The sequence below is a fragment of the Haliaeetus leucocephalus genome, unplaced genomic scaffold (assembly GCF_000737465.1).
Source record: "Haliaeetus leucocephalus isolate CR32 unplaced genomic scaffold, Haliaeetus_leucocephalus-4.0 Scaffold428, whole genome shotgun sequence".
Taxonomy (NCBI): domain Eukaryota; kingdom Metazoa; phylum Chordata; class Aves; order Accipitriformes; family Accipitridae; genus Haliaeetus; species Haliaeetus leucocephalus.
In genome coordinates, this window is record NW_010972864.1 from 2,800,684 (window position 1) to 2,826,282 (window position 25,599).

The 25,599-nt window shown below is 42.4% G+C and overlaps 1 protein-coding gene across 1 annotated transcript in view; it reads left to right on the top strand.

The window, feature by feature from the left end:
- The window catches only part of TAF4B (TAF4b RNA polymerase II, TATA box binding protein (TBP)-associated factor, 105kDa), a 97,956-nt gene extending 79,369 nt beyond the window's left edge, over positions 1–18,587 (top strand). Inside the window, exons 17-18 of the mRNA XM_010574412.1 lie at positions 6,868–6,987; positions 18,284–18,587. Coding sequence (XP_010572714.1) covers positions 6,868–6,987; positions 18,284–18,451 — 288 coding nt within the window. The 3' untranslated portion in view covers positions 18,452–18,587. The remainder of the gene's footprint in view (positions 1–6,867; positions 6,988–18,283) is intronic.
- The last annotated feature ends 7,012 nt before the right edge of the window (positions 18,588–25,599 follow it).

Here is a 25,599-nt window from a genome sequence, read left to right on the forward strand (position 1 = left end):
AAGCAATTGCAAGAAGAGAAATTGCATTACAGGCAAGAGGAGAGGATGGTAAATGTTTAAATATGCAGTCTTCAAATGTCAGTTTTCCTCAGAGAATGTCCCCCATATGAGAAGTCTGCTATTCAGCTGCATTCAACCTGTAGGGCAGAAAATTTTGTTTAGGAAAGGTAGAGGCTGGAGGCAGTAATGCTCAGTCAGCTTTATGACAACCAGTGTGAGAGGCTCGGGATTGAAAACAGATTTTTAAAGTTTATTTTTCATTTTCGTCACAAGTTCCTTGAAACGCTTAAAGGGAATGCAAAAAAAATTTAGTTCTTTTTTTCCAAAGACAATGAAGGGAGAAGCGACTGAGAGCAGTAGAAAACTTTCAAGGCACTAAATGGAGGACACAATGAAACCCAGTGAAACTTTGATTAAAAAAAGGTAGTAAAAAAAATAATTTAAAAAGGAGGATAGAAGAGAGAGAAGTCAGTTCAGTGGGATCAGTTGGCCCCACTTAAAACGTACCTCAATATTTAGTTCTTTAAAAATGTACAGTAAAGGGCAGTAGTAAGGACCCATGTAAGTGTTCAGGTTCCTTTTTCACTGATGCGAGCTAGAAAAAAGTAAATGTTGGTATTTGGCCACAGTTGCTTTGATTTACTTTGAATTTTAATATTCATTAATTTATTGTTTAATTTCTTTATTGTGGAAGCTGAAAGAATCAGGGGCTTCTGCCACTTTTGTATGCTTATATTCCTTGCCTTTTTCCCCTGCTAGTCTTACACAAATTCATGTTCATCTACCTTAGTGCTTTTATTACTCCTGATGTACTTATTGCTGGATAGCACACATAACCCTTAGGCATACATTAACTTGTCTTCAGCCTTCCCTGGTTTCCTTTCCTGCCAGTTCTTCTGTTACTTTAAATATTTATTTAATCTGTCCCATACTCTGTCAGCCTACAATGTCATACATGGAGACAGCCCCGCTTTTTTCTTGATATTAAACCCAGTATCTTATACATATGCTTTTTAGTCTTTCCCTTGCATTAATTATAACCAAGTCCAGAATTGTGGTGTTCAGCTTCCCCATCTGTCTTACCAGCATTTCTTCCGAGCTCATTTACATCCATACAGCTGTATTTATTTGTTATTGCATTGCCAAGACTATTTTGGGGTTGTTTTTTTTCAACATAAGTTCCTAGCACTTCAATCTGAGAAGCAGAGAAAAGAAATCTCTTCATTTATTTCTTAGTACTTTATATCTTGAAGTTCCTGCAGAAGTGGACAGTGGTAGGAATTTCTTGAGATGCATGTTATCTGCCAGCATCATGCAGACAAGTGCCACCTGTCTGGCTTTTCTTTAACCTCAGACCTAGTTGACTTTATTTGTAGTAGCATATACTTTTTACTTCAGTTGTGTTTAAGGGATTCTTTGCAGTGCTTAAGGAAAATCTTGCGAGATTTGCATAGCTTGAATTATTGGAGCTCTGATAATGCTAACAACCACATACCATGTACTTCGTAACTGAAAGGGTTTTAAAACCAACTTGCAGTATTGCTTTAAAAAAAAGTCTGGGCATCTCATAGCTGAGGTACTTCGTGTCTTCTTATGCAACTTGAAATTTAATTTTTAATATTAAAATGCCACAGAAATGTCATTGGTGTAGTAGTAAAAATAGATTTTGCATATTTTTTGAAACGTGGAGTATGAGACATAGGTGAGATATTTCTTTTCCTGCTCACAGAAATTCTATTTTTCTCAGTAGAGGATTGAGTGAAGAACAGAGAGGTCAATTTTAAAACCTTTCATTTTGTGTGATTACAGCCATGCTGCAAATGCCATTTCACTATAAGGGAGGACTTTAAAACATACCTTACCTCTTGATTTGTGCTGCAGGTCAGATTAACTAAAATGGTTATTGTGTCACCCTAGAGATTCCTGCTTGCTGCAAGACCAGACTTTAAACCCTATTTTTATTATTAAAAAGGCCAGCAGCAACAAAGACTATTTTACAAGTTCTGAGACGTTTTCATAGCAATTTGATCTTTATACACAGGTTTTTAGAACTCTTTGTACTGTGATTCTTAGCGTATGTAAAAATCAGAAAGAGGGGAGAAGGTGCATGAACATTCATTTGCCTCTTGCCTGGAGACTGTCCCCTGTCAATGCCCTTCTTGAGGAATGAACTTTGAACAGAACGTGTGTTGGACTTCTGTGTCATGGTGGAACAGCAGCAACTTTCAGCAGATGAAGTAGGTCAGGTTGAGGGGAAACCTGCTAGTTTGTGGGTCCCACGTATGGCGCAGGTGCCCCCTGCTCCTCTTGAATTGATATTACACACTTCTATCTTCAAGGGAGAAAAATAATCTATTTTCAAGATACAAACCTGGGTATGACAGTTGTATCCTATTTTAGTCCGAGACACCATTATTAGTAAGACTGGCCCCTAGAAGGGAAACAATGCTATAGATGCAGCTTCTCTATATTTTAATAAAGTATATATACTACTTTTACTGTCTTTCACTTGCTGCAGTGATCTTTCTGCCCTAACTTGTGTGTTATGAAACTGTCTGTTAAAGAAAGATTTGATTCAACATGGTTGCCTCTTGCTCTTTCCTAATCTTGTTTAGGAAAATCTGGCAGTAGTTAGCCAGCCAGTATCCTCGGGTATCCCTTGATGTTATCTGCCTGTCTTCTCCTTATCCTGTGCTTTTAACTGCTCACACAATGTTTGGACATTTAATCTCACACTTTTTAATGGAACAAAACTTGATGAAAAGATGATTTTGCTGGCTTTGGCAGGGTAATTTGGATGCCTGCCCGTATCACTTAATGGGGATCTGTTGAGTCCATTATGGAGATTGAATGTTTAAATTCATTTGTCTTAATTATGTTCTCAGAAAAATCCCCAAGATGTCTAAAATGCAATAAGACTATGATTTCTTTTTTTCTTTTGCTCCAAAATCCTGGTGAGATTCTGCCTGACTTGAAAAATCCTTTGACTGGTTATGAGGTTGAAAATGTATTGGGGAGAGTAGATGATGGTAATAACATGTGTTTCCGACATTGTCTTGGGAACTGTGTGGTCAAAGATGCATCAATTCTGTTTCTAGAAAGCACATCTTTTTCATACTGTCCACCAAGTGTCATCCTGTTCTTTGTATCAGTGGGTTTTCTGCCAGCACTGACCTCCACTAGCAGTGCTCACTCCTGCAGGGCTGGTGTGGTTTAACCCCAGCCAGCAACTAAGCACCACGCAGCCACCCACTCGCTTCCCCCCCACCCACTGGGATGGGGGAGAGAATTGGGGGGAAAAAAAAGGTAAAATTAGTGGGTTGAGGTAAGAACAGTTTAGTAGAACAGAAAGGAAGAAACTAATAATGATAACAATAATAAAATGACAGTAACAATAAAAGGATTGAAACATATAAAACAAGTGATGCACAATGCAGTTGCTCACCACCCACCGACCGGTGCCCAGTTAGTTCCCGAGGAGTGATCCCTCCCAGCCCCACTCCCCCCAGTTTATATACTGGGCATGGTGTCACATGGTATGGAACACCCCTTTGGCCAGTTTGGGTCAGCTGCCCTGGCTGTGTCCCCTCCCACCTTCTTGTGCCCCTCCAGCCTTCTTGCTGGCTGGGCATGAGAACCTGAAAATTCCTTGACTTAGTCTAAACACTACTTAGCAACAACTGAAAACATCAGTGTGTTATCAACATTCTTCTCATACTGAACCCAAAACATAACACTGTACCAGCTACTAGGAAGAAAATTAACTCTATCCTAGCTGAAACCAGGAGAAGGGCATCTGTGTCGACAGCATGCTTCGTCAGCTTGAATTCTGTGGGGTAAATGGTGATGGTGCCTGAGCGCTACCCAGTCCTCAGCCAGAGCAGCATTCTGGTACTCCACGAAGAGGCACTCAACTCACCGAGTCCCCTCCACCCCATGCTGCTGCCAGCCTGAAGCTCCCTCAGTCATAGCTCTGCCTCTTGTCCTTGGTCTTTACCATGGCTGCCTATCAACATCAACTGTAAAAAGGAGAGGGGGTCTTATTTCAATGCTGCTTCAAGCCAGTGACCAAATGTTCAGCAGCCACCCATTTTTGACATGCCTAACTGCAGTGAAACTGGTTTGTGTATGTTTTGCAGGGTTGAGGGAGAGGGGGGGATATGTTTTCCAATGACTCCCAGGGATGGAAGCACAAGGTTAGGCTAATAAAGGCTTTTGTTTCTTTTTTGTTTGTTTGTTTTAAGTTTAATGGTTTTGAAAGTCCTTTTCATTTTAAGTGTAATGATTCTTAAAAGTAAGGCAAATCATCTTTCCCCTTCTGGTTTTCTTTGCCATTGGAGCCTTTTTGAATTTAATCTGCCCCCAGAGGGATGCCATCTGTGTGGCATGTTGTAATGCCTCTTCTCATGGCAAGATGACCATGGTGTACCTGCAACCACTGTGACAACTGAACTACACTTGCTAGCAGGAAGGTGTACTTCTACAGGGGTGCTCCGTAGCTGCCTGTAAGTGTTGGAGGCCTGGGCGGCTGGGGCTGGATCAGCGTGTGCCTCCGCCAAAGAATCTCAGCATTTTATTGCTCCTGGTTAATCTAGGGAGTGATGAAGACGTCGCATAAAAAGAGTTTCTAAGCCTCAGTGTTCACAGAGTTTGTGAAGTTTCGAGTTATGGTTTTGGATTTAGTCTTATTCCCCCCATCCCTGATGGGTTGCAGTGTGTTCCTGAATATAAAGATACATATTTAAGACTGAGATTAAAGAGAATTTTATCTTAAACATTTTATGCAAGTAGGCTAGCTGGAGGTAACCTCAGACAACTGCAGAACACTAGTAGTTTTCAACTTTAAGGGACATAAAACCTTATAGTCTGTAAAACATTCTTGAAAGCAATACAGTATATTTTGAAAAAAACAAACAAAATCCCATTCAGAACTGAATGAATTCTGATAAATAAGGTTATAAGTGTTTATACTGCACACGAAAGCAAGAATAGCGTGTGGGGTAAGTGAATGATGGTATCTAGCATTGAAGAAGTACTATTACGTTCCTGCAAGCAAAAGCCTACATAGTGTGATCAAAGCTGACTTGCAAATAGTGTTTTCATAACTGAAGCATTTGTCTCATCTTCAAAAAAAACCACCCCCAAACACCAAAAAATGCCCCCCCCCAACAACTAGTCTCAACATATGTATGTCAGTCTTGCATTCCCTGATTTTTGCTGAAAAATCTTGAACATGCATATAGTTTGAGTCTTACAGGGGTGGATGTCCTTTTAGGAGTCCTGCACTGAAAATACCATTTTGCTTTACATAGCCTAGCTGCCGCAGTACTTGATGTGAGGCTGCCAGCATCACTGAAGTAAGACTGAGTCTACCTAACTGAAGTAAAATAAGACTTGCAAAAAACCCCCCACAAAAAAACAGTCCTCCTTCCCAAAACACCCCCCCAAAACCCCACAGTATTTCTGTATTGTGGATTTTAGTAGCAAGTGGGGGAGTAATGCCATATAGGTGCTACAAGCTCAGTTCTTAACAGCTGAATTTCTCTTCTCCAGTTGGGATTTCTGAGAGCTGAAAGCAAGCAAAAACACAGTGTATTGCAAGCTTAGTAAGCAAAATATCTGTACTGACTGGATGAGGAATTCCAATTAATTAATTGGTTTTATGATTGTAGGGGATGGAGGGGAGTAAGAATTGGATGCTTTGCTACCATGATATGGCTGTACTTTCTTTAAAGATATGCACACATATCCATGCAGAGAATTCCCATGCAAAAAATTTTGTAAGTCCTGGGAACGGGGAGAGCATGGGCTAAGGAGCTGTCCTAGTTGCATGTCAGGTCATCTAAGGGTTAACATCAAACCCAGAGGTTTGTGTTTAAGGACAAACTTAGCCTGAGTAAATAGAAAAGCTTCCTTCTCTACAGAGAGGGAAATCGCTCCCCTCCACCCATGCTCCAATTTGGATGGCTGGTGGATCTAAAGCAGTGTGGTTGAATTAGCAAGGTGGCCAATCCAAGCTAGTAAGTCTGTTACCAGACTTGACTGGGCCAAGCTCCAGAGCAGCTGGCATCTATAGTTATCAATTAGAATGAAGTAGAATGATGTACCTCAAAACGGAGAGATAAAACCTTTTTTTTTTTTTATCCTCTTGACTATGGGTTTCTCTCCCATCCCAAGTTTACCAAACCTAGGTAGAAGTTGTTTCTAAGGATTTCTTCATGTTGAACAGGTTTTGGAGGTCAGTGAAAATAAATATATGCAGCGTATCTCTAACTTGCTTCCGATACACCTGAAAATCCAAATATGTACTGAGAAAAGAAGGAATATCCGTGCACTGGCAGCATCCTGTTCAGTTGGATAATAAGATGTTTCAGAATGGCAATATTGAGTGCTGGTTTCAGGTAATAGAGCATGAAGAAATTGAGTGTCTTGCTTGTGCAGTCATGAATTGAGATTTTGAATTAAGAATATGCCCAGTTCACAGAACTCGGTAGCTTCAGCTTTTAATACTAATCCAGCCTCATAAACCAGTTCTGATCAATTTTTTCTGTTAGTCAGAAATAGCAAAGCTTATGAGCTGCAGAACCATCAGCAAGGCACCTGTTAAGGCTGCATTGATACTACAATGCGATCTCCATAAGTAGTGTTACTTACATGGTGCTATTTCTAGGGTCATTAGTGTTTCATGGCTCTAAGTGTGACTGAGTATTGGAATCTGTCAAAAGTGTCCAGAAAGACAGGAGAAGATGCTGTGAAATACATTGTTTCAGTAGGGATTGCAGAGCTGTCTGAAGCTGCCATAAAGAGAACAAGACTTCTAGGATACTGTATATTGTAATTGATGGAGGTGTTTTCCTTTTCAATTAGATGCAACAGTTGGAGTTAGCACAAATGCAACAAAAAGAAGCCAACCTCACAGCTTTGGCAGCCATTGGACCAAGGAAGAAAAGACCATTGGATTCATCAAACGTTGGATCTGGGCTGGAGGTACGGCGGTGACTTGCGTGTTGTTGTATCTTCATACTGAATTATTTTTATCCTTCCCTGTAGGAAGAAGTGAGAATTCTCTTAGACTAAATGGCTGGTTACATACTGTAAGAAAACTAGTCTGTGTGTTAGATACTTGAAAGGATTGTTTCTGGTAAATTTCATGGGGATGTTTAATTGTGTGTTATAGGAAGAACTGTGGATAAGAGCACTGTGTGTAAGGGACTAAATGAAATGATGGCTCAGAGAAACTTCCATCTGCAGTGGAGGGTAACGAAGCTGTGGTGGTCTTCCACAGCAGCTAGTTGTCATGGCCCCTCAGTTGAAGTCATGATGGCTGTTTTGGATGGCTTTTGAAATGAGAAAGAGGAGCAAAACTGGCACCTTGGCTCTTGCTCTGAGATTTGTCTGGGGACTTTTCCATGCACAATGCACGGGGACTCTTTTCAAATATACTGTGAGTTTGCCTTGGCTAGATCCCTCCAAAAATCATTCAATAAATAAATAAAGCTAGACCATTCAATTCCTGCAATGAGCCAGATCACCTTTCCTGGCTCATGCTGCATTTTAGAAGTGCCTTGGAGGTGCTTTTAACTAATCTTGGTCTGAACAAATCTCTTAATGTTGTGCTGGTGATTAACTGTTTCTGGGACCTGGGAAGCTTATGGGGCTGCAGAAGTTCTTTCCAAGGAGAATGACAGCCTACTTCTGTTAGCGATCATCTTGGCTGGAGATGGGAGAAATGTGTTGCGGGCTGTCATTCAAGTGTTGTTTCCAGTTTTGCCCCTTGTTCTCATGAAGCCTCAATGTTGCTCAAGTGAACGGCTGGTTGGCTTGTGGCCCAAGCACAGCGAACAGAAGCCTGGAAAGTAACTCCTGTTTGGAAGAAGTGGTGGTAAAGTTGTCCTTTCTGATAAACCTTAAGTATTTTTCATTGTTGTGGCCTAGGAAGCTTAAATACATGCTAGGATTGAAAATACTCTGGCATTTTTGCATGCTAGAGTCTGGATGGACCTCATATAAAGCTAAATTATTTGCAGTGTAACTGAGACAGTGGTGGCATCTGTCCTGTAGGTTTTCCCTCAGCCTGGACTGTGGCAAGAGACCTCTCTAAGGAGGTGAGGTAGACTTGTTTCTCTGATTTTTTTTTTCCTGATGTGAAGACACAATTAGCTCCTTGAATGCTTCCTGTTTATCGCAAGTAAACTGAAGGAATCTGTATCTAAACAAGCCGCAGAAAGCAGTGTTCCTAGCTGTTGAGCAGCTATTCTTCACTTCTTTGAAGTTTTTTAATGCACTTTCACGTGAAGCTGAAGGTATAGTTATTTTTTTATAATACCACTGGAAAAACTTGAAAAAATGAGTCTAGCACAAGAACAGTTTTCCCCATCCTTTTCTTCTCTTCCCCCAAGCTTCTATTGAGTAACTATTCCTGTTCTTCGTAGTGGTTTTCTGTAATTATTGCCGGATTTGTTTCTGAATATTTAACAAGTCTGCCTGTTAAGTATTTTTCAGTTATTTCTCATCGTCTGCAGTGTGTCTGCTTTATTAAAAACTTCATGAGATTGTGCAAAAGACAGAGAAATAACAGTGTTGCTATTGAAAACTGGCAGTCCATTCTTTACATTGCCAGTTTAAAAGAACGTGGACGTAACGTGCCTAAGACTGACCAATAAACCTTGATAGCGTTTCATTGTCACAAATTTACCTGCTGTATTTTGAGTTGCTTCTCGTATAGGTTGCCTTACTAGACTGAGTTGTAAGGGCAGTAGGTGAAAGTAATTCTGCCAGTGAAACTACTTTTGTTTCTTGCATGCAATCTTGCATTCCAGTGTCTAGTACTTAGGCTTCATGCTACCAGAAAGCAATTCTCTGCAGATCTTTTTTCTTTTTTGTGAAATTATGCATGATAGCAAACTTGAGAAGGATGTTTAGACTTAGACGTTTAGGTGTCCCAATATATCTAAGCAAGATTTATAAAAGCCTTAAGATTTCTCATGTAGAATAAAGAATGGTTTTGACAAACACTCTCTAGTTCAAGAAGCAGAACGTTTGTAATACATTCATGATAACATGGCAAAACATCCTGAGCAGTAAACAACATTCCATTCTTCAGAGATGAAAGGAGGTCTTTGAAACTGAAAGCAAGTACAATATGGCCTTAGGCTGATACACATTTGGGCATCTTTAAAATCATCTTTTTGGGCAACCTGTCTGAGAATAATTTAAACAGGCAGAATGTACTTTCTCATTTCAAGTTGCAAATACAGACAGCTTTACTCTCAAGTAATGTTAAATGTCAGAACTTCCTGACTGCAATGGCAAGGAGTAAATCTGTGCATAATACTCCTGTGACCATTTTTATTTTTTTTTAAAGCCTAATATCTTGGTAGACAGGTATGATGGAAGAAGTTATTCCTAAATATGAATGATCATTTGACAGGATTGAATGAAATCACTGAAGCTAACTGCATTTGTTTTTTTAACTAAGACTTCAACTTTCCTTGGATAATGTTCTTTGTACAATGTTTGTATCTCTTATGTCCATGTTAGAGCAAAGTTGACTCTGTTAAGCTTCTTTTTATCATTGCCTACTGCAATAATTAAAGGAAAGGAATTGTTTCAAGCCATTATCGGTGTAAACTGAAGCCCTGAGGTATTTGGGGAGACAGGGAAGAAATACTCACAGTATGTTTTAAAAAAGTTGAAACTCTGTAAGCAAATTTGTTATATATTTGCCTGCCTTTATTCAGTACCAAAATGTAATGGGTACTGGAAAAGTCAGCTCAGCAAACTGGGCTGGTATGGATCTGCTACCTTCTGTTGCAATAACAGTAAGTGTGAAGGGCTAAGAACAGCATTTTGTTAGCGTATCGTGTTTCTTTTCTCCACAAATGAGTATCTGTGTTTTATTGGGATGGTTCTTCAGCCCTGGGTATCTGCTTCCTCCGTACTCTGTCACCTGGTTTTGCACCTCTTCTGGAAAGTTTTTTTCATGGGATAGTTGAATGCCTGATTCCTGCACATTCATCCTGTCTTGCTCTCTGAAATTCTGCTTTCTTTACTTGGTCTTTTAAGGAGACCTAATATGGATTATTTTAATGTGGGAACTAGAACATGTGGTGATATGAGCATAGTGTGACAGGTAGCAAATAAAGAAAGAGGTTCTTGCCCAGAGGAGTGTCTGTCAACTACTTTGGACCTAAAAGCAATATAAAAAGGGTAAACTATATCTTGCCATGATTATTGCTTATGTATCAGTAAACTTGAAATAGCAGTAGGGGCAAATCCATGAAGATCATGGAATGAAACAATAAGGCTAATGCTCTAGGCCTAATTAAAAAAAAAAGCATCAGTATAATGGGAATTCTTTTCCCTTTCTGGTTGGAAACACTTGTTTGGGTAGTTTTGCATATTCTCTTCACTGCAACTTAACATTTGAACGGTATTGTTGAGAAAGAGTAATTTGAGAAAGCCCTGGTAAGAAAATCCCTCTATTATGAAAATGTGTTAATTGGTGCTACTTGTGTTCCAGAGGTGGTAATATCTTCATCTCTCTCATTCTGGTCCCTCTGGACACTTTGGATACAATGAGGGGGAGAGGCCTTTGGATTTGATTCATATGTGTTTTCGGGTTTGTGTATTTATTACCCACCTCTTCTCTCCCAGTTTGGGGGCATGTGGTGAACAGTAATGAATTAAAGGGTGGGAAGAATTGAAAAATAACTTGACTTGAGAAGGGAGAACATTTCTAAAACAAATCAGAAAAAAGTAAACTTGAAGCCACAGACTTATTTTCCTGATTCTGTGTTGTGTTTCATAGTTTTTATTGGTTAGTAACATGCCCCATAATGTTTTCAATGCTGAGAAATAGTCAAGGATTATTTTGGATTAAGTTTTACTGCTTTTCTGATGGCAAAACTATTTTCGAAACAGCTTTGTCTCATTCTCGCTGTAACTGGAGTCTTAGAAGTTTGAAAACCCTTGCAGATACTGCAGCTTTTTTCAGTGAGGAAACAGGCGGCAGTTCTGAGTCCTTAAACTTTCTTTCGTTCTATCCAAAGGTGTCCCGGGTCCCAGCTCATCTTTGGTCTTGAACTGAAAGCAGTATACTTGTGTGGTATCATGCAGAAGGAAGGAAAAAAAGTCTAGATAGGTTTTTGAAAGTAGAGTTAGGACACCAGCTCTAATTCTTATAGTCAGCTTCTGAAGACTGTGGTTGGACCATTCTTCTGCTTTATACAGGAAAACTTACTTGGATGCCTGCACTTCTGTGTAATTTTTGGGGAGAGACTGCTTGCTTCTCTTCCGTTTTCTGGCTCAGCGATAACACATTAACTACTTGGAAGTGATGCAGTCTGTCTCACCCCAATGTGCTGCTGGTGGTGGGTTGTTCACTTACCTTCTTCCAGGTTGGTCACATTGACTGACTCGGGGGTAAATCTTGTGTCTTTTCTTTTTGCCTGATGCACTGGTGAAGGATATTTCCTCCTTCCAGATACTGCTTGTGGCTGTTCTGTCCACTGCCAAGACTGGCTGCTCTGTAAGTAGGTGTGGGTCTTGCCTTGCCACCCGTAGTCTAGCTCTGCTGTGGAAACTTAGGCTACTGCAAGTAGCTGCTACAAAAGTAAATGATGCAACTGATATCCTGGGGTCAGTGCAGAGGCATTCAAGCACTTTATTTCTGTCAAACTCCTAGCTCTGGCCAACATGCATAAAATAATGTGATGCTTCCACGGTGATGCACATCTAATGCAGCAGTCCACAAATAAGCTTGTATTCTTCTTCTGGGAAGAAGTTTGGCAAGAAGAAATAGGAGAAATGTCTTGTTTACCACACTGGTCATTGTTCCATTTTTAGTATTGATGGTGGGTGGAGAAAACAAGCTTGTCTTCTTCTCTTCTAGGGCTAGGTCTCTGCCACATCTGATCATTATTAGCAGAACTTAAACTTACCCTTCTTGTTTACCGCTTAGGATGCTGGTATTCATGTTGATTAAACATTCTGTATATGGTGCTTGTTTAAGCTTTGGGAATGCTCTTTAGGCTGACCTAGGAAGAACGAAGCCTTTGAGCAACAAGTCCTTTTCTGCAGATTAAAAGAAGACCCCAACTCTTCCAAATGATTGGGGAAGAGAGATGTTTTGGTTTTTCCACTGTGTGACAATCAAATTGCTTTCAAGTTTTTTTGGCATTTGTGGGAGGGGTGTGTGGTAGTTAAGTGGTATGTGGCTTTACACTCATAAGTGGTAGCTGTAGAAGTTACTGCCGCCTTTTTGGCCATAAGCTTTTCTGATGAGAGGACATGCTAGCACAATTCGTCAACTTCAGTATTGGTGTTAAGGATGTGACTGTGTCTAAATGTGAATTAAATGCAGAAGCTGGCTCTGTAGTGAATGACGATAGGTTTGCTACTCCCTGTATATCAATGGTGTGCAGAGAGGCTGCTGGCTGGTGCTTGGCATTGGTACATGATAGGCTGCTAAAGTATTTCTTTAAAAGCTGCAGAAAATGAATTTAAAAGCAATCAAATTAAATTGGACCTAGACTACTTGCATGTAAGTAGGTGTTCAGAGCAAGGCTACAAAAAACTATTTCTACACTTGAGGGATTTCCCTCTCTTTCTGTCTCTACCAGCCCTTCCCCCAGCCCGTAGGTCTAAAGTGATACAGGAGGTTTTTGGGTTTTGAGGTGCGGGTGGGGTGTGTGTTTTTGGTTTTTTCCTACTTTGCATATGCTTAATGCATGCAGGCTCTTGATTTCAGTTCCTAGTTCTTATTCAAGCTATCAAACAACTGAAGAGTCTACGGTGTGGTCATACCTTTAGGGAAGAGGGGAGCTAAAAGTGTTAACTGCAATTATAAAATATGGCTTCAGCATCTTACTTACCTGCTGCATAGACCTAACTAAGCGCAGCTCTGTCAGCTAGAGAGTTTCAATTTCAGCGCCGAATTTACTGGCTGCTGTCAATCTAGGCCATACACTAGATGTGAATTTTTTTCCCATGTTAAATAGGCAAAAATATTCTTGACTGCCATTCACACACTTCAGAAATACAGTTCATTGGCCCATATTGTGCCTTCTCTGTGCTAGAGATGAACTTAATTCTTCTTATGTGTGAAAGATATCTGCAATTTAAATGACTAATTGCATTGTAGCTTTAGGCTGAACATATTGGTAACGCACAAACGTTGATGACATGTGAAGGGTCAAGAGATTTATAATTTAGTTGACAATACATTGCTTAAAATGATGTGGCAAAGAGCCAGAAAATTTCAGCTTAATAATTGTCTATTAACTAACATGACATATTTGTATAGTATTCATTACCTCCAGGTACAGATTAAGCATCTGATGTAGCCATACAAAGTGACATGCGTACATGAATCTTGGGCATAATAGTGAATAAACTGACATTACATTTGCAGTAATTTGTTTCAATATGTAAAACATGTTGTTGCCTACATTTGAAAGGACTTGTAGAATGTTGCAATGAAATTGGGGGAAAAATGTGTAGTTGAATAGCTTTCTCTATTATATAGATCTGACAGCTTCGTGAGGCCTCTTTGTAGGCTGCAGGTAACGTCATAAATATGCATGTTTGTTTTCAGCTGCACAAGAAGCAGCCCAGAAATAGAGATCTAAAAGCCTTTCAGACATTGGCTTGATTTACCCTAATGGTCTATAAGGTTAAAAAAAAAAAAAAATCCCCAAAACCCCAACCACCTAGCACAACCAACTTATTTAAAAAAAAAAATCATATAAATATTGAGTAATGTAGTATTCTAGTATTGTGAATGTGGGAGTATTTCTGTCAGACTGAGGCTTGTTAGAATAGACAGCATCAGTAGGCTGGCTTGTCACCCAAATAATATCACCTTCTTTCACTTTCTATTCTCTGGCCTAAATTAGGCACTTAGTTGTACAACCAAAACTGTCACAATTCTGACAAGATCTCTTCCTTCCCCCTTGCCGATGGGGTAGACCCAGGAAAGTGTTTGAGGACTCCACAATGTGTTAATGGCTTTTTAACCTGTTTTCCTCCTGTGAGACAGGAATGTGTTCTGTGTTTTACAGCTGGGAAACTCATGTACAGGGTACACTTAGATAACACCAACCTCAGTGTGACCACAGGTGACAGAGCTGGGGGTTGAACCTGGATGCTTTTGCTCCGATTCGCTAGGTGCTCTTACCACCTTTCAGCAACCTCTCTGCTGCACACAGCTGTAATTTTTCAGTGTTTGAAGATGTCGCTGAAAACTGTCTCGTGACTTTGCTTCCTTCTGCTGGTGGTATTTTTATAACGTGCAGCAGAGCTGCAATGACAGTTTGCTCTCTTGGGATCTTGACTCTGGGACTGGGATGTGTTTATGCCACACCAAAAATTGAAATGAGAACTTTGGCTTGTCTTTTAACATTTAACTGAACACTTTGCTCCCTTAAAGCACCCCCTGCCAAGCATTTACAATTTTGAATGTGATTGGTGTGAAGCTACTGAACTTGAGAAGGGAGCATGTACTCTGCCAGGAACAGCTCACTGAGCCTGACCCGAACTTGGTGGGAAGGAAGGTGTCTGCTGACCCCTCTGAGCTTTGTATCGGGGCCTGTAGACTAGCTCTGAGAAACTTTGATATCCTTGTCGGTACCTGTGATCCAGACTTGTAGATCACATGCTCCAGATACCTTGGAGACTAGGAATCAGGTGGTGGTGGTAGCTCAGGTAAAGGAAGACCCTTGTCATGAGCTGTGGCTCTGTATCAACTTCACTCTTGCCTTTTCAGAGAGAGTTGGTATTTAATTCTTGGTCCAGCCACTGGAGAGAGCCCTAGAGATCTTAAAAGAGGTTTCAGGAGCAACCTCTCAACAAAACTAGCTGCACAACAGGCGTGGGACTACAGAAGGACCTCCACAGTGTCTTCTGCTGTCAAGATCAGTGAGAGAACTGATCTCTGTCAGCTGCATGTAAAAGGCTCTGAGGATCAAGAAGGGGTGACGGCGTGTTGCTTTGGCAAAGCTGCTGATTTGGCTTGACTCTGAGGATAGGCCAAAAGCAGGACAGCAGCTGTTGTGGCCTCCTGGGGCTGGTTTTAAGGCAGCTGGTGGTCTCGGTACTGTGAAGGGTGGTTTCCAGTGGTACAGAGCCACATTGCAGCAGTGCCTTACCTGGCTTACGAACAGAGTCTGTCAGCTGTTGATACTGAGGTTGACTGGTAGTGTTTATGCTGGTAGTTATCCCTCCCAGGCTGCATGTACTCTGTGTTGTTTCTCTTTCGGAAGGAAAGCAGGGTGCTGGGGGTTCAGTGAAAGGCAGGAACTTCAGGATACGGCTGATGTTGTCCAGTCTCCCCTGGAATGTTTCCAATTAAAAAAAAAAAAAGAAAATGAAAAAAGACAAAATGCAGTTGCTAGTTAAGGCACTAATAAATAGATGTTGCAGAAGGGGGGTGCAGGCTGGTTGCAGTACCCTTTACCAGAATTGGTTCTGTAGGGATGCATTTTATATTCACTTATCTTTGTACTTGTCTGTGGCCTGGTTGAAAAGCAGCAGTTTTCACTTCTCCTCAGAACAGGCTTACAAAGCTGTCTTAGGGTAGGCTGAAGACTTCTGCAGTGAAGAAACCACCAAAATAGCAAGATGCAAGCGGTTGCTGCCCAACTGGGAGCAATGTAATAGAGATGTCTGGGAGCAAGGAGTGGGCTGGTGTTGTCCTAATCAGGGTATTTAAGGTCTCAAAAGCAGCGTGGGGAGCTTCTATGCAGGAAGGGGTATATGAGATGTAAAGGAGAGGACTGCTGACTGTTGCCTAGGGCCAGACAAGGCTGACTTGCTGCCCAACAGGCGCTTGCTCAAGAGGAGGCTCTGAGAGCTGAGCACCAGAGGACCCTCCCCTAAAGTGTCCCTTGTGTCAGCTGGAGGGCTCAGAGTTGGGCACTTCTTAAATAAGGTCTTGGGCATTAACAGAGGTGCCTGTGATGGTTCATTGTGATGCACAGATGGCATCTTAATTTCAAGTGTTTTCACTTTTTGTTTATTACAAAAAGACAAGCAGTACACCCTCTACTGCTTGGTCCAAAGCAGCTATGGAGGACAGTAGCTAAAAGAAGTTAGTGCTCATCCCCGTGTAAACTTAGTTCAGAGTGAGTTTCCCCAGTGCAGTCCCAGTCTAGACTGGAATGACCTAGGCTGTCTGTTGGCTTCTTTAATTTTAAACCATCATGCACTTTGAGGGAAGGACTTTTTCTTTTAACTTGGATGTGGTAGCAGCTGCTGGTTTAACTATGTTCAGTAACTAGTCAAAGAGCCCTGGCCCCTGAAATGCTGTACTCAGTAGCTCTGATAAGCCAGTGTGATGCTACATAAAACTTGGAAGTATGACCTGGCTGTCTTAGCAAACAGGAGTCTGGGATAAGCTTTGCCTTTGGATGTGATATTACAGCATAACATCGCTTTACGTCTCTGCACTGGGCGTGATGGGTAAGAAGTTAAGAATAAACAAATCCATAACTCTGTCTCAAACGCAGGCGGCTTGATGTTTCTGCCCTATTGTAGCATCTTGCAGTTCCAACAGCTTCGGAAGCAGGCTGGGGGATTTGTGCTATCTGCCTTCTTTTTGTAAGGGAGTGAACAGGATTGAGGTGGCTTTGGTGTCTTTTTAAAGGTAAGACTTCTAGTCTAATGACTATTTAGTGAGAAAATACTTTCACCTCAATAAAGTTCTTTGAATTATAAAGGGCATTGCTGTTGGGTTACTGAAAACCCTTGGGGTTTGTTTCATTTATAACATTGCCTCAGGCCTTCTGCTGCATCCTGTTGGATTGACCTCCTTTTCAACCCGTGCTGGCAGCTGCATTGCAGAGCTATCTTTTCCCTGGATCCTTCAGGGTTGTCATATGACAAACTTGAACTGTGACCCTTTTGTGTCTTACCAGGACAGCAGTGCCCGCTCTGTGCGATGTGGCCAGCAGTCTTCCCCACGCACGCATTTGTTCCAAGCCATTTAACAAACTGAAAGTTTAAAATGATGGCATTTCATAGTGTTTAATAGTATCGACTGTAAAGCAAATGAAATGGTGCTGAATACCCTGCATGCTGCTAGTAAGAAATACAGTTTCCATTTCTGCAATATGCCCTGGGTTTTCTGTGGTTAGTGTGTGCTCTCTGGTGAATCTCTTTACTTTTTAAATAAATTTCAATGCTTCCCCCTCTAACAACAGTAGCATTCACTGCTATAGATATTCCAGCACTGGTATTTGTTTCTAATATATGGGGGTTTTAACCAGATTTCTCTAAGCAAAGTGGGCAAAGTCATTTTGCTGAAGTCTTGCAGAGAGTATTAGGGTAAGAATTGATATAGTTAACATGGCATCCAAGCAACACCATCTCCAAGTGGTGTTGATGCTGGCAGGCATTGCCTTGCTGAAGTTACAGAGACTGAGCACTCGTATTTGTACAAATTGCATTCATTACCAAGAACCCTCCAGTAGTGATAAGAGACTGGCTGTGTAGCATAGATTGGCTCCAAGATAAGTAGCCAGTCTATTGTGCAGCTCATGGTAATCTTCCTCCTCCCCGCCCCTAATAATAAATCTTGGGGCATTTTGGAATGCGTGGGGGTTGCTCATTCCAGTAGCCTGAATGTATAACTACTAAACATCATCAGCTCCTACCAATTGTGCTTTCATAACCAAGCGAGGCAGCCGACTGAGATGGATATGCTCATATACAGTGTTCTGAACACGCAGATGCTTCGACTGTGTGTATTTGTTGCTCCCTTAAAGGACAATTCACAGGTGATGGCCAGGGTAAGAGTTTCTCCTGGCTGTGTTTCAAGGCTAGAGCCCGCTCGCAATGATGGTTTTCTTCAAGAAGAGATGTGAACATCTGGAAGTTGGGGGTTTGCACATGGGAGTAAGAGCCATGCACAACCTGAGGCTCTGCATAGGAACTGCGGTAGTACCTTCTTCGTAGTTAGCTTGTCCTGTCTCAGTGCAAGTGTCTATGTAGTATGACTTCAGTGAAATGGCAGTTATTTATCTTACCATAATAATATAGTTTTAAAGAAAGATAGAATTTTCTGGTTGCTTTGACTGAAATAAACCACCAACTGGCAAGTGCTTGCTTTGTCTTTTAAAGTATCTAATGTGCAAGAACTTCTGGATTGCTAGTTTTCAAGATGTAAAGCTGAATATCAGCAGGCTAGTTTTATGCAAGTAGACAGTATAATCCAACCAGTTCGGTTAAAAACTTGTCTTTACATGGAATTCTAATATTTTTTCTCTCTCCCTCCCCCATTCAGGGTTTGAATGGCAATGGAATTGCTCCTGGATCATCAGGTTTTAGCCTTACGAAACAGCTGCTCTGTCCAAGAATAACCCGCGTCTGTCTCAGGGACTTGATATTCTGCATGGAACAAGAGAGGGAGATGAAGCATTCTCTAACCTTGTACCGTGCTCTTCTGAAATGATTTGAATTTTACATTTCACCTTGCTGTCTACTGCCAAAGAAAACACTGAAGCATTGTTGCACTGTCTTGAAATTCCAATTTCTGGAAAATGATCCGTTGTAAGGATAACTCTTGTTTACAGATAAACATTTTTATTAAATACCTAACTTAGCACCTGTAGGGTTTTTAATAATGTTTGGTTTAAACCAGTCTGTAAACCAGTGAAAACACTGAGCTACACACACAAGTACCTGACTACCTGCTTGCATTTAACTGTCTTGCAGGCTCTGAGGGCTTGATATGTGTCCCCAGTTTATGTATGTCGCTTGCTTCAGTACTCCAGAGCCTGCAACATCTGTTCTATGTGTAGTGCCTTCTTCTAATCCAATCTTATTTAGGGGAACCAATAACACTTTAAAGGCACTGCATAGAATGGCAACTGTATTTAATCATGAACCAGCAGTCAGTCAACATGCTAATGTATTGCCTATCTGACTCAGCATCTCCTTAAATTTTCTGGGGTTAGAATTACTACTGGATGCTCATTTGTGAAAGCAAAGTAGCAAGTGAAAGGAATGAGGGGTGCTTTCCCCCCCCAAACCTTGCCTCAACTGCCCTCCCCCTTTCCTCTGAGAAAGTGACTGAGGGAAGGAGAACAAATCAATGGTTCTTGTGATTGAAGTACATCAGACAGTGTAGTTAGGGTATACTTTGATGTTCAGGGAAAGTCTGGTGTTACTAAACTTGGAATACAAGGAGCGCAAGAGCCTAAAAAGGAAGGGTGAACAGAAGAAACAGTTTATCTTTCTGCAGATAAAAAAATAGCATTGAACTTGAGCATAGATGTAGATGAAATGGACAAAAGCAACCTGTGCTGACTGCAAAAAAGGGAGAACCTGGGAGGCATTGAAACTTTGCAGCTGCAGACTCTCTTAAGGAGAAGCAGTGTTTGCAAAGCGCAGGATTCACAGCTTTATTTAGAATATTGATTTAATACCTTAATATGGTATAACAGGGAAACTTCCCAAATAGAAAGTATTTAGACAGTTGCCTGGTTTCCATTCAGTGAGGAGAACGACTCTGGACTATTAAGACTGCTAGAATAGATTCAAAGATTTTCTACTTGCTGGTAAAGACTGCCTTGTGGTGGAAGGAAAACCCTCTGAGTCACTCTTCTCCCCAGCCTCCAAACATTTTGCCTCCCGTGACACAGTGCTGTATAGCATGGCCGTTTCCCAGGACTGGTGGGAAAGGCACTGACTGTATTGAATGGCTTCCTGCTGAAACTTTTTTTCTTTTAAGGAACAAGCTTCCTATGGTTATTTGGCATGCTACTTCAGAACTTGAAGCGATGATTCAAATGCCCTCCACTGTTAGAACCACTGCAGATAGTTACCAAATTCAGTAAGTTTTGAATCGGTTATGGGTTTTTTGTTGGAACAGTAGTAAACAACTCTAGTACATGAATGCTGTAAATTATTTATATATGTGTATATAGCATATATATATATATATATATAAGAAAAGCAGTACTTTGACTAAGCTATAGTTTGCAAGATATTGATGGCATCAGGCAAAATTGTTTTGTATAATTAAATGCTTAGCTTTACTTTTTATGTAAAGTGCAGCATTTTCCATATTTGTGTACTGTTATTGATCAGATGTTTAAAATTATTTTAAATACTGCATTAAAGCAATTATTTTATTAAAAATAATAAATCGGTAACTTTGTTTCCTAACATGAGAAATTCAGCGTCTGAAGCTGTCATCACCATGACTAATGGCGTGCCTCTGAGAGCGAGCCCCGGCTATCTGCCCATCACAGTAATTGGCATGGTTGCCTCACGTGACGTATTAACGATAAACATCTATATTTTAAGGTTTTTAAACAGAACTAGGTGACAGAGCAAAGGATTACTTGAAGGAGGGGGTGGGCAGGGAGAAAAAGCAACTTCTCATTTGTCTGATTTCCCCCAGTCAGTCAGCACAGAGGCTGGGGCGGGGGGGGGGTGTTTTATTTTTTTTAACAGCTGGGCACAGGTGAGCACTTTGCATGTGTTCTGGGAAGTAAAAACACGGGAACAGTCTCAGACTTCAGCAATGTGCAGTGGAAGCATTGTCCTCAATTATTTTTAAAGCAACTCACAATTAATTAAGTGCAGGTTGGAGACCAAAGACGAGCATCTGCATATTGGCCTGCCTCTTCATCTTATTTAAACCAATGTGATACTAAAATGAAAGGTGCTGGAGAAAATAGCTGAATTGATAAATAGATACAAATAAAGTACCATAGACAATTCAAGTGTTCTATGGCCTGCCTATGATGCAGATTGCATGATTTCATTGCTGCCGTAGCAAGTAGTCTCTTTTACCAGTAGTTCTTCCCTGTGTGCCACCTCTTCCCCCTCAAAACACACCCCAACCCCCAAAATTTATCCTGTAAGGAGTAGCAGGCGTTTTCAGAAAGGTTTTTCAGCAGATCTTTGGGCCTAGTTTCAGACAGGGACAGACAAGACCTTGGTGCAAAGACTAAAAATACTTGCCTCCCTCCCAAGGGTTCAGCCTGCCACTCATTCGAGCTCAGCTTTGCTTCTGAGAAGAACAAGTGTCCTCTAAAGTGGCACTTAGGAGACACTTGGGCTTCGCTCAGCCACACCAGGAGTTAAAGGAGAGATGACCAGGCGTTCACTTCCCCCCTTTTCCCCAACCTTGCTGCCCTTTATGAGAATAATAAAATCCCAGTAATAAGGTGATGAGGACAAACCCTGCCATCATGTTCCCTTGCCTCTTAGTTCTCGGCATGCTCCTGTTCAAGCTTGGGAACCTAGCAGCAGAGCCGTCTATGCCACCGATTCTGTGAGGGGTCTAAAGCTTGCTCCAGGCGCTTCTTGCTGTCCAGATGGCCTGCTAGCCTAGTGGCTATTTCTGATGCACTGAGCTGTCTGGGCAGCTATCCCTGCCACTCAAGTATTCAGCCTTTAGAGAAAACTGTGTACACAGTTGTGGGGGGAAAGCTGTTGTTGCTGCCTCTTGACTACTACTCTCTTAGCAGCATAGTATGCCAAGTTTTGTACGTTACATGGTGACAAAAGGGGCCCTGCACTCTTTCTCCTCCAGCTGTTGCTTTTTCCCTTTATTGCTATTTCAAGTCTTGCCACTGAATCCAGCCCTTTGCACTGTCTTTGACTCCAGCTTTTCCCTTCTCCCCCTGGGAAAGACTAGCCGAGTGCACTAACACACCCTGCAGCTTTGTTCAAGGTTTAATGAGGAAGGTAGCAGGGGCCCGTGAGACGTTGCTAGATGATTCCTCAAAGCCATTGCACTGTCTTGGACACTTTGACACGAGTAGCTTAAGGCTACTGTTTGCATCAAGTTGTTCCAGGCCCACTCTCTTGTAGGCACCTGTGTCCTGCCATGTGAGTGCACTGCACTCGGCAAAAATGCTGTCAGCTGTTCTCCAGGTTCATCTCTGCTCTGTTCTTTGCTTTCCTCTTCATTTGTAATCACTGGGGTGAAGGAGGAAAGACTAAAGCAAGCGAGGATGCCCTGAAGGGGCAGACAGTCCAAGTGATTGGACTTGGTGAAATGGGCTTGCTCCCAGCGACTTTTCAAATGAGGGTTGCTGGGTTTCTGAGGCCAAGTGCTGCACACACTTCCCTCTTCACGTAGCACACGTGATGTCTACAGATACTCCAAGAGTTGGATCCAGCCGTTGTTATCCAAAGTCCCATGGCTGTAGCCTGCGGCTCTGGAGATAACCGCAGTGAAGGCTTTTACTCCTTTGATGAGTGCAAAATCGAGTACCAAGACTGAAGAACAGAGCACACCGCACCTCTCTGTTTTGCCACTTTGGGTACTGGGTTCATTACTGCCTGTCAGTGGCTTGTCCCACCTTCATTTGGTAGAAAGGCTGCCTATCTGCAGGCCACAATGCCAGTGCTCCACTTGGTGCAGGGCTTTTGTGAGCTAGATGAGCACCCCTTTTGGCTTTGTAACACTTTGAAGGCATAAGCAAGAAACCTTGTCTTTTCCTTCCAGATACATCAGTCCTTGTTCCTACCACTTCTTCTTTCCTCTTTTACTGCAGGAATGAGCTGGTCACTCCTCGCCTGCTTTCTGTAGCTATTCTGGCGTGTTAGCTGCTAACTTTGCTACCCCGTCTTTCCTCAGGATCCCCTGCTTCACATTTTGCAGGGTGCCTCCAGTCAGCCTTCTTCTGAAAGGGTTTTTGCTGTGGAGGAGGGAGGAAAAGGAGGATCTCCATCCAGGACTTGAAAGTTGAATGGCTGTTCTGGAGTGGAAGGAGGTGGTGGTGCAGGTCAGCTCACGTCAGCCCTGAGGCTGCTACTTTCTGTGCAGGGAGCACATTCTCGCAGGAAGTTTGTGTTTCATGGTGGCCAAGACTTCTGCCATTAAGTCCTGCTTTGGTCAAGAGTTTTCTACAAGGTCCTTGCAGCAGTAGGTACTTCCCACCTTCCAAGGGATGTTTGTTTCCCTGGCAGAGCTACCTAAAGTTCCAGCCAGAGACCCCATCAGAGACAGTCATCTGTTCTTTTCCCCAACCTCCCATCCCACAGTCCTGCAGCTCTTCCAGGTATCTCCTCTTCAGTCCATTTCTGTCTCAGAAGTAGGAAAGGGTATGGAGCCGTGTCTCACATGATTGAGGTGGACATTGGGTGGTATCAAGACCTGCGTTGAAGCCCCAGGGGGTGACCAGTATGCATTTCTCTGGAGCTCTGCCCATCGGTACTGTCGCTGAAAGACTGCCTCCCCTGGGGCTGTGCCCTGAGGGGAGGGAGCAAAGGTGAGGGTCTTCTGCATGGGTACTGCGAAGGCAAAAAAGTCGTTTTCATCTCAGCAGCTTGGCATGCATGCTCCCGCTCCACAGGCTTTACTTGAAGAACTGCAGTTATCGGTAAGCAGTTACTCTCTCTGCCAGATCACAGGGAATATTATTTTTAAATCTATTCAGAATGAAAAATTATCTGACAGATCATCTGTATCTGGTTTTGAGAGCTAATTCATGATTTTGTGTAGTTCCCCAAGCGTCTTGAGATATTTGCACTTCCGCTTTGAAGTGTTGAGCATGACGGGGTTTATTATTTACAGTTATTTGGAGGTGTTTCTTATTTCTGTCCTTAGAAGCCTGAAGGGAGGAGGGGAAGTATTTTTTTTTTTCAAGTAATTATGTGTGAATATACATGTACTCTGTGTGTATAAGGATGGCTAAGTAACTTTTAAAAATAAATACCCTACTTCTTGTAAAGACTGAGTTATAACATCTCCCAGGTGTGAAACTCCAGCAACAAGGAAAGAGAGAGGAAGGAGACAAATTCTTGAAGAGGTTGCAAGTTTTATTACATTAAAATCCTTTGATACCTTTGTGCAAAATTGGGCAGAGAATAAAGACTCCCTTGAAGAGCTGATCAGTGGGACTTCTCAAGAAGGGAGGGTAGGAAAAGGAGAAGGCACTCAGAGGACTGAAGACAGAGCTCACTCCTCTCTCCAGGATCTTCAGTGATAACTTTACGTGCATTCTGGCAGAGGCTTTCATTTATAGAAATGACAGAAAAGGGCCTTTCTAGAAAAAAAAAAAATCCATTAAATTAGGTGGGTATGTGTATGCAGGCTATGTATTTAATGAAGTAGACTAATTGAGGAAGAAATCCTTAAATCGTTGCTTCCTGTTCAATGCAGTTTTCATTCTTCATGTCTCAAAATCTGGAGAAACCCTCTAATCATCTCATCTTTCTTTGAAGGAGTGGCAAGAAGGATCATCACCAGCTGCAGCCCAGTGCTGCGGTCGAGCCACAGAGCTGAAGCACTGCGGGATGCGGGACAGGGGGCACATGTGCTGTCCATGGGAGTTGATGGCCTGACTAATGCTGAAAAAAGAGGCTGGAATGAGCAGAAGATGTGTAGATACAGCATGGGCTATTCAACATCTCAGAGCTGAAGCAGTTTTCCTCTACTGATGTGAATAAAGCATGGATGGAGGCTTACAGCCCATGTGAGCATCTGTCTCGCATCAAGCTGACATGGTAATCGGGGTTGTGCTACCTCTTGTCAGGGCCAGGGCTGTTATTTTCTGCACCCTGCCTTTCACCAGCTGATTCATTAGCCCTTTGCAGCATGGCTGACAGGCGGTGTGAACTCAAACAGGCCTCATCTCACACAGCTCTCAGAGTCTTTGCTTCTAATTTGAACGCTTTAGCCTTCTTTATTACAGGGGAAAAAAATTGAAAGTGACCCAAACTTCAGGTACAGAGGGCAAATATTAAAAGTAAGGTTAGTTTTGCCTTTGAAATTCCTTGCTGCTTAGAGACTGTTGGTAAGTGTTGCCCCAGAGCTGGGGAGGATGGCTCCAGAAAGAGATCCCCTCGAGTGTGCAATCAGCCCTTCACAGCAATCTGCTGGGGATGCTGAAACAGAAATCAGTGTTTCGAGTTTTTTTTCCCATGCTGTAAAGAAGAACCTGTGGGAAGGTTCTGCCTGTGTCCTTACACAAAACCAGGATATCCAGTAATTAGTGAGAGATACCTTCAGGGCAAGCTCAAATTTTGCAACACTTCCCAAGGCAGGGAAAATGCTCTGGGCTAGGGCAGTCTTGGGAAGAGAGTGAGTCAGGAGGCTTGCTTTTTTTTTTTTTTGCTTTTTTTTTCTCTATAGTCTTGATCAAGTGAAAACTTAAGAAAACTCTGCAGGGACCCTACTCTTCCAGACCTCCCTATACCGGGGTGAGGCTCCTCCACCTCCTGAGGTGGACGGCTGCCTTTTCAGGCTTTTTCTCTCTAACAGGATAAAAAGTTTGCAGTCCTGAGCCGCGGCTGAGTTTCCGACGCTGGCTGGGAGCGGGGAAGCCAAGCTGACCCTAGGGTCAGTATCCCCGCAGGGAGAAAGCCGGGGAGACGCAGCCCAGCCCTTGCAGGGGTGCTGCCTCTTTTGGTGATTCCCCCCCCCAGAAACACAGCGCTCTGCTCGAGAAGGGATTTAAAACCCAGTATAGCTGTCGCCTGCCTCGGGCGGCGCTTCGGCACGTAGAAGAAGTCGAAGCAGCGTAGGGTTCGGGCAGGGTGGGTGGCACGGGGGCGATGGGCGGTGGGAGCTGGTGGCGGCTCGCCCGTGGCTCCTGCGCGGGGACCGTGTCCCGGGAAGGGCGGTGGGGCTGC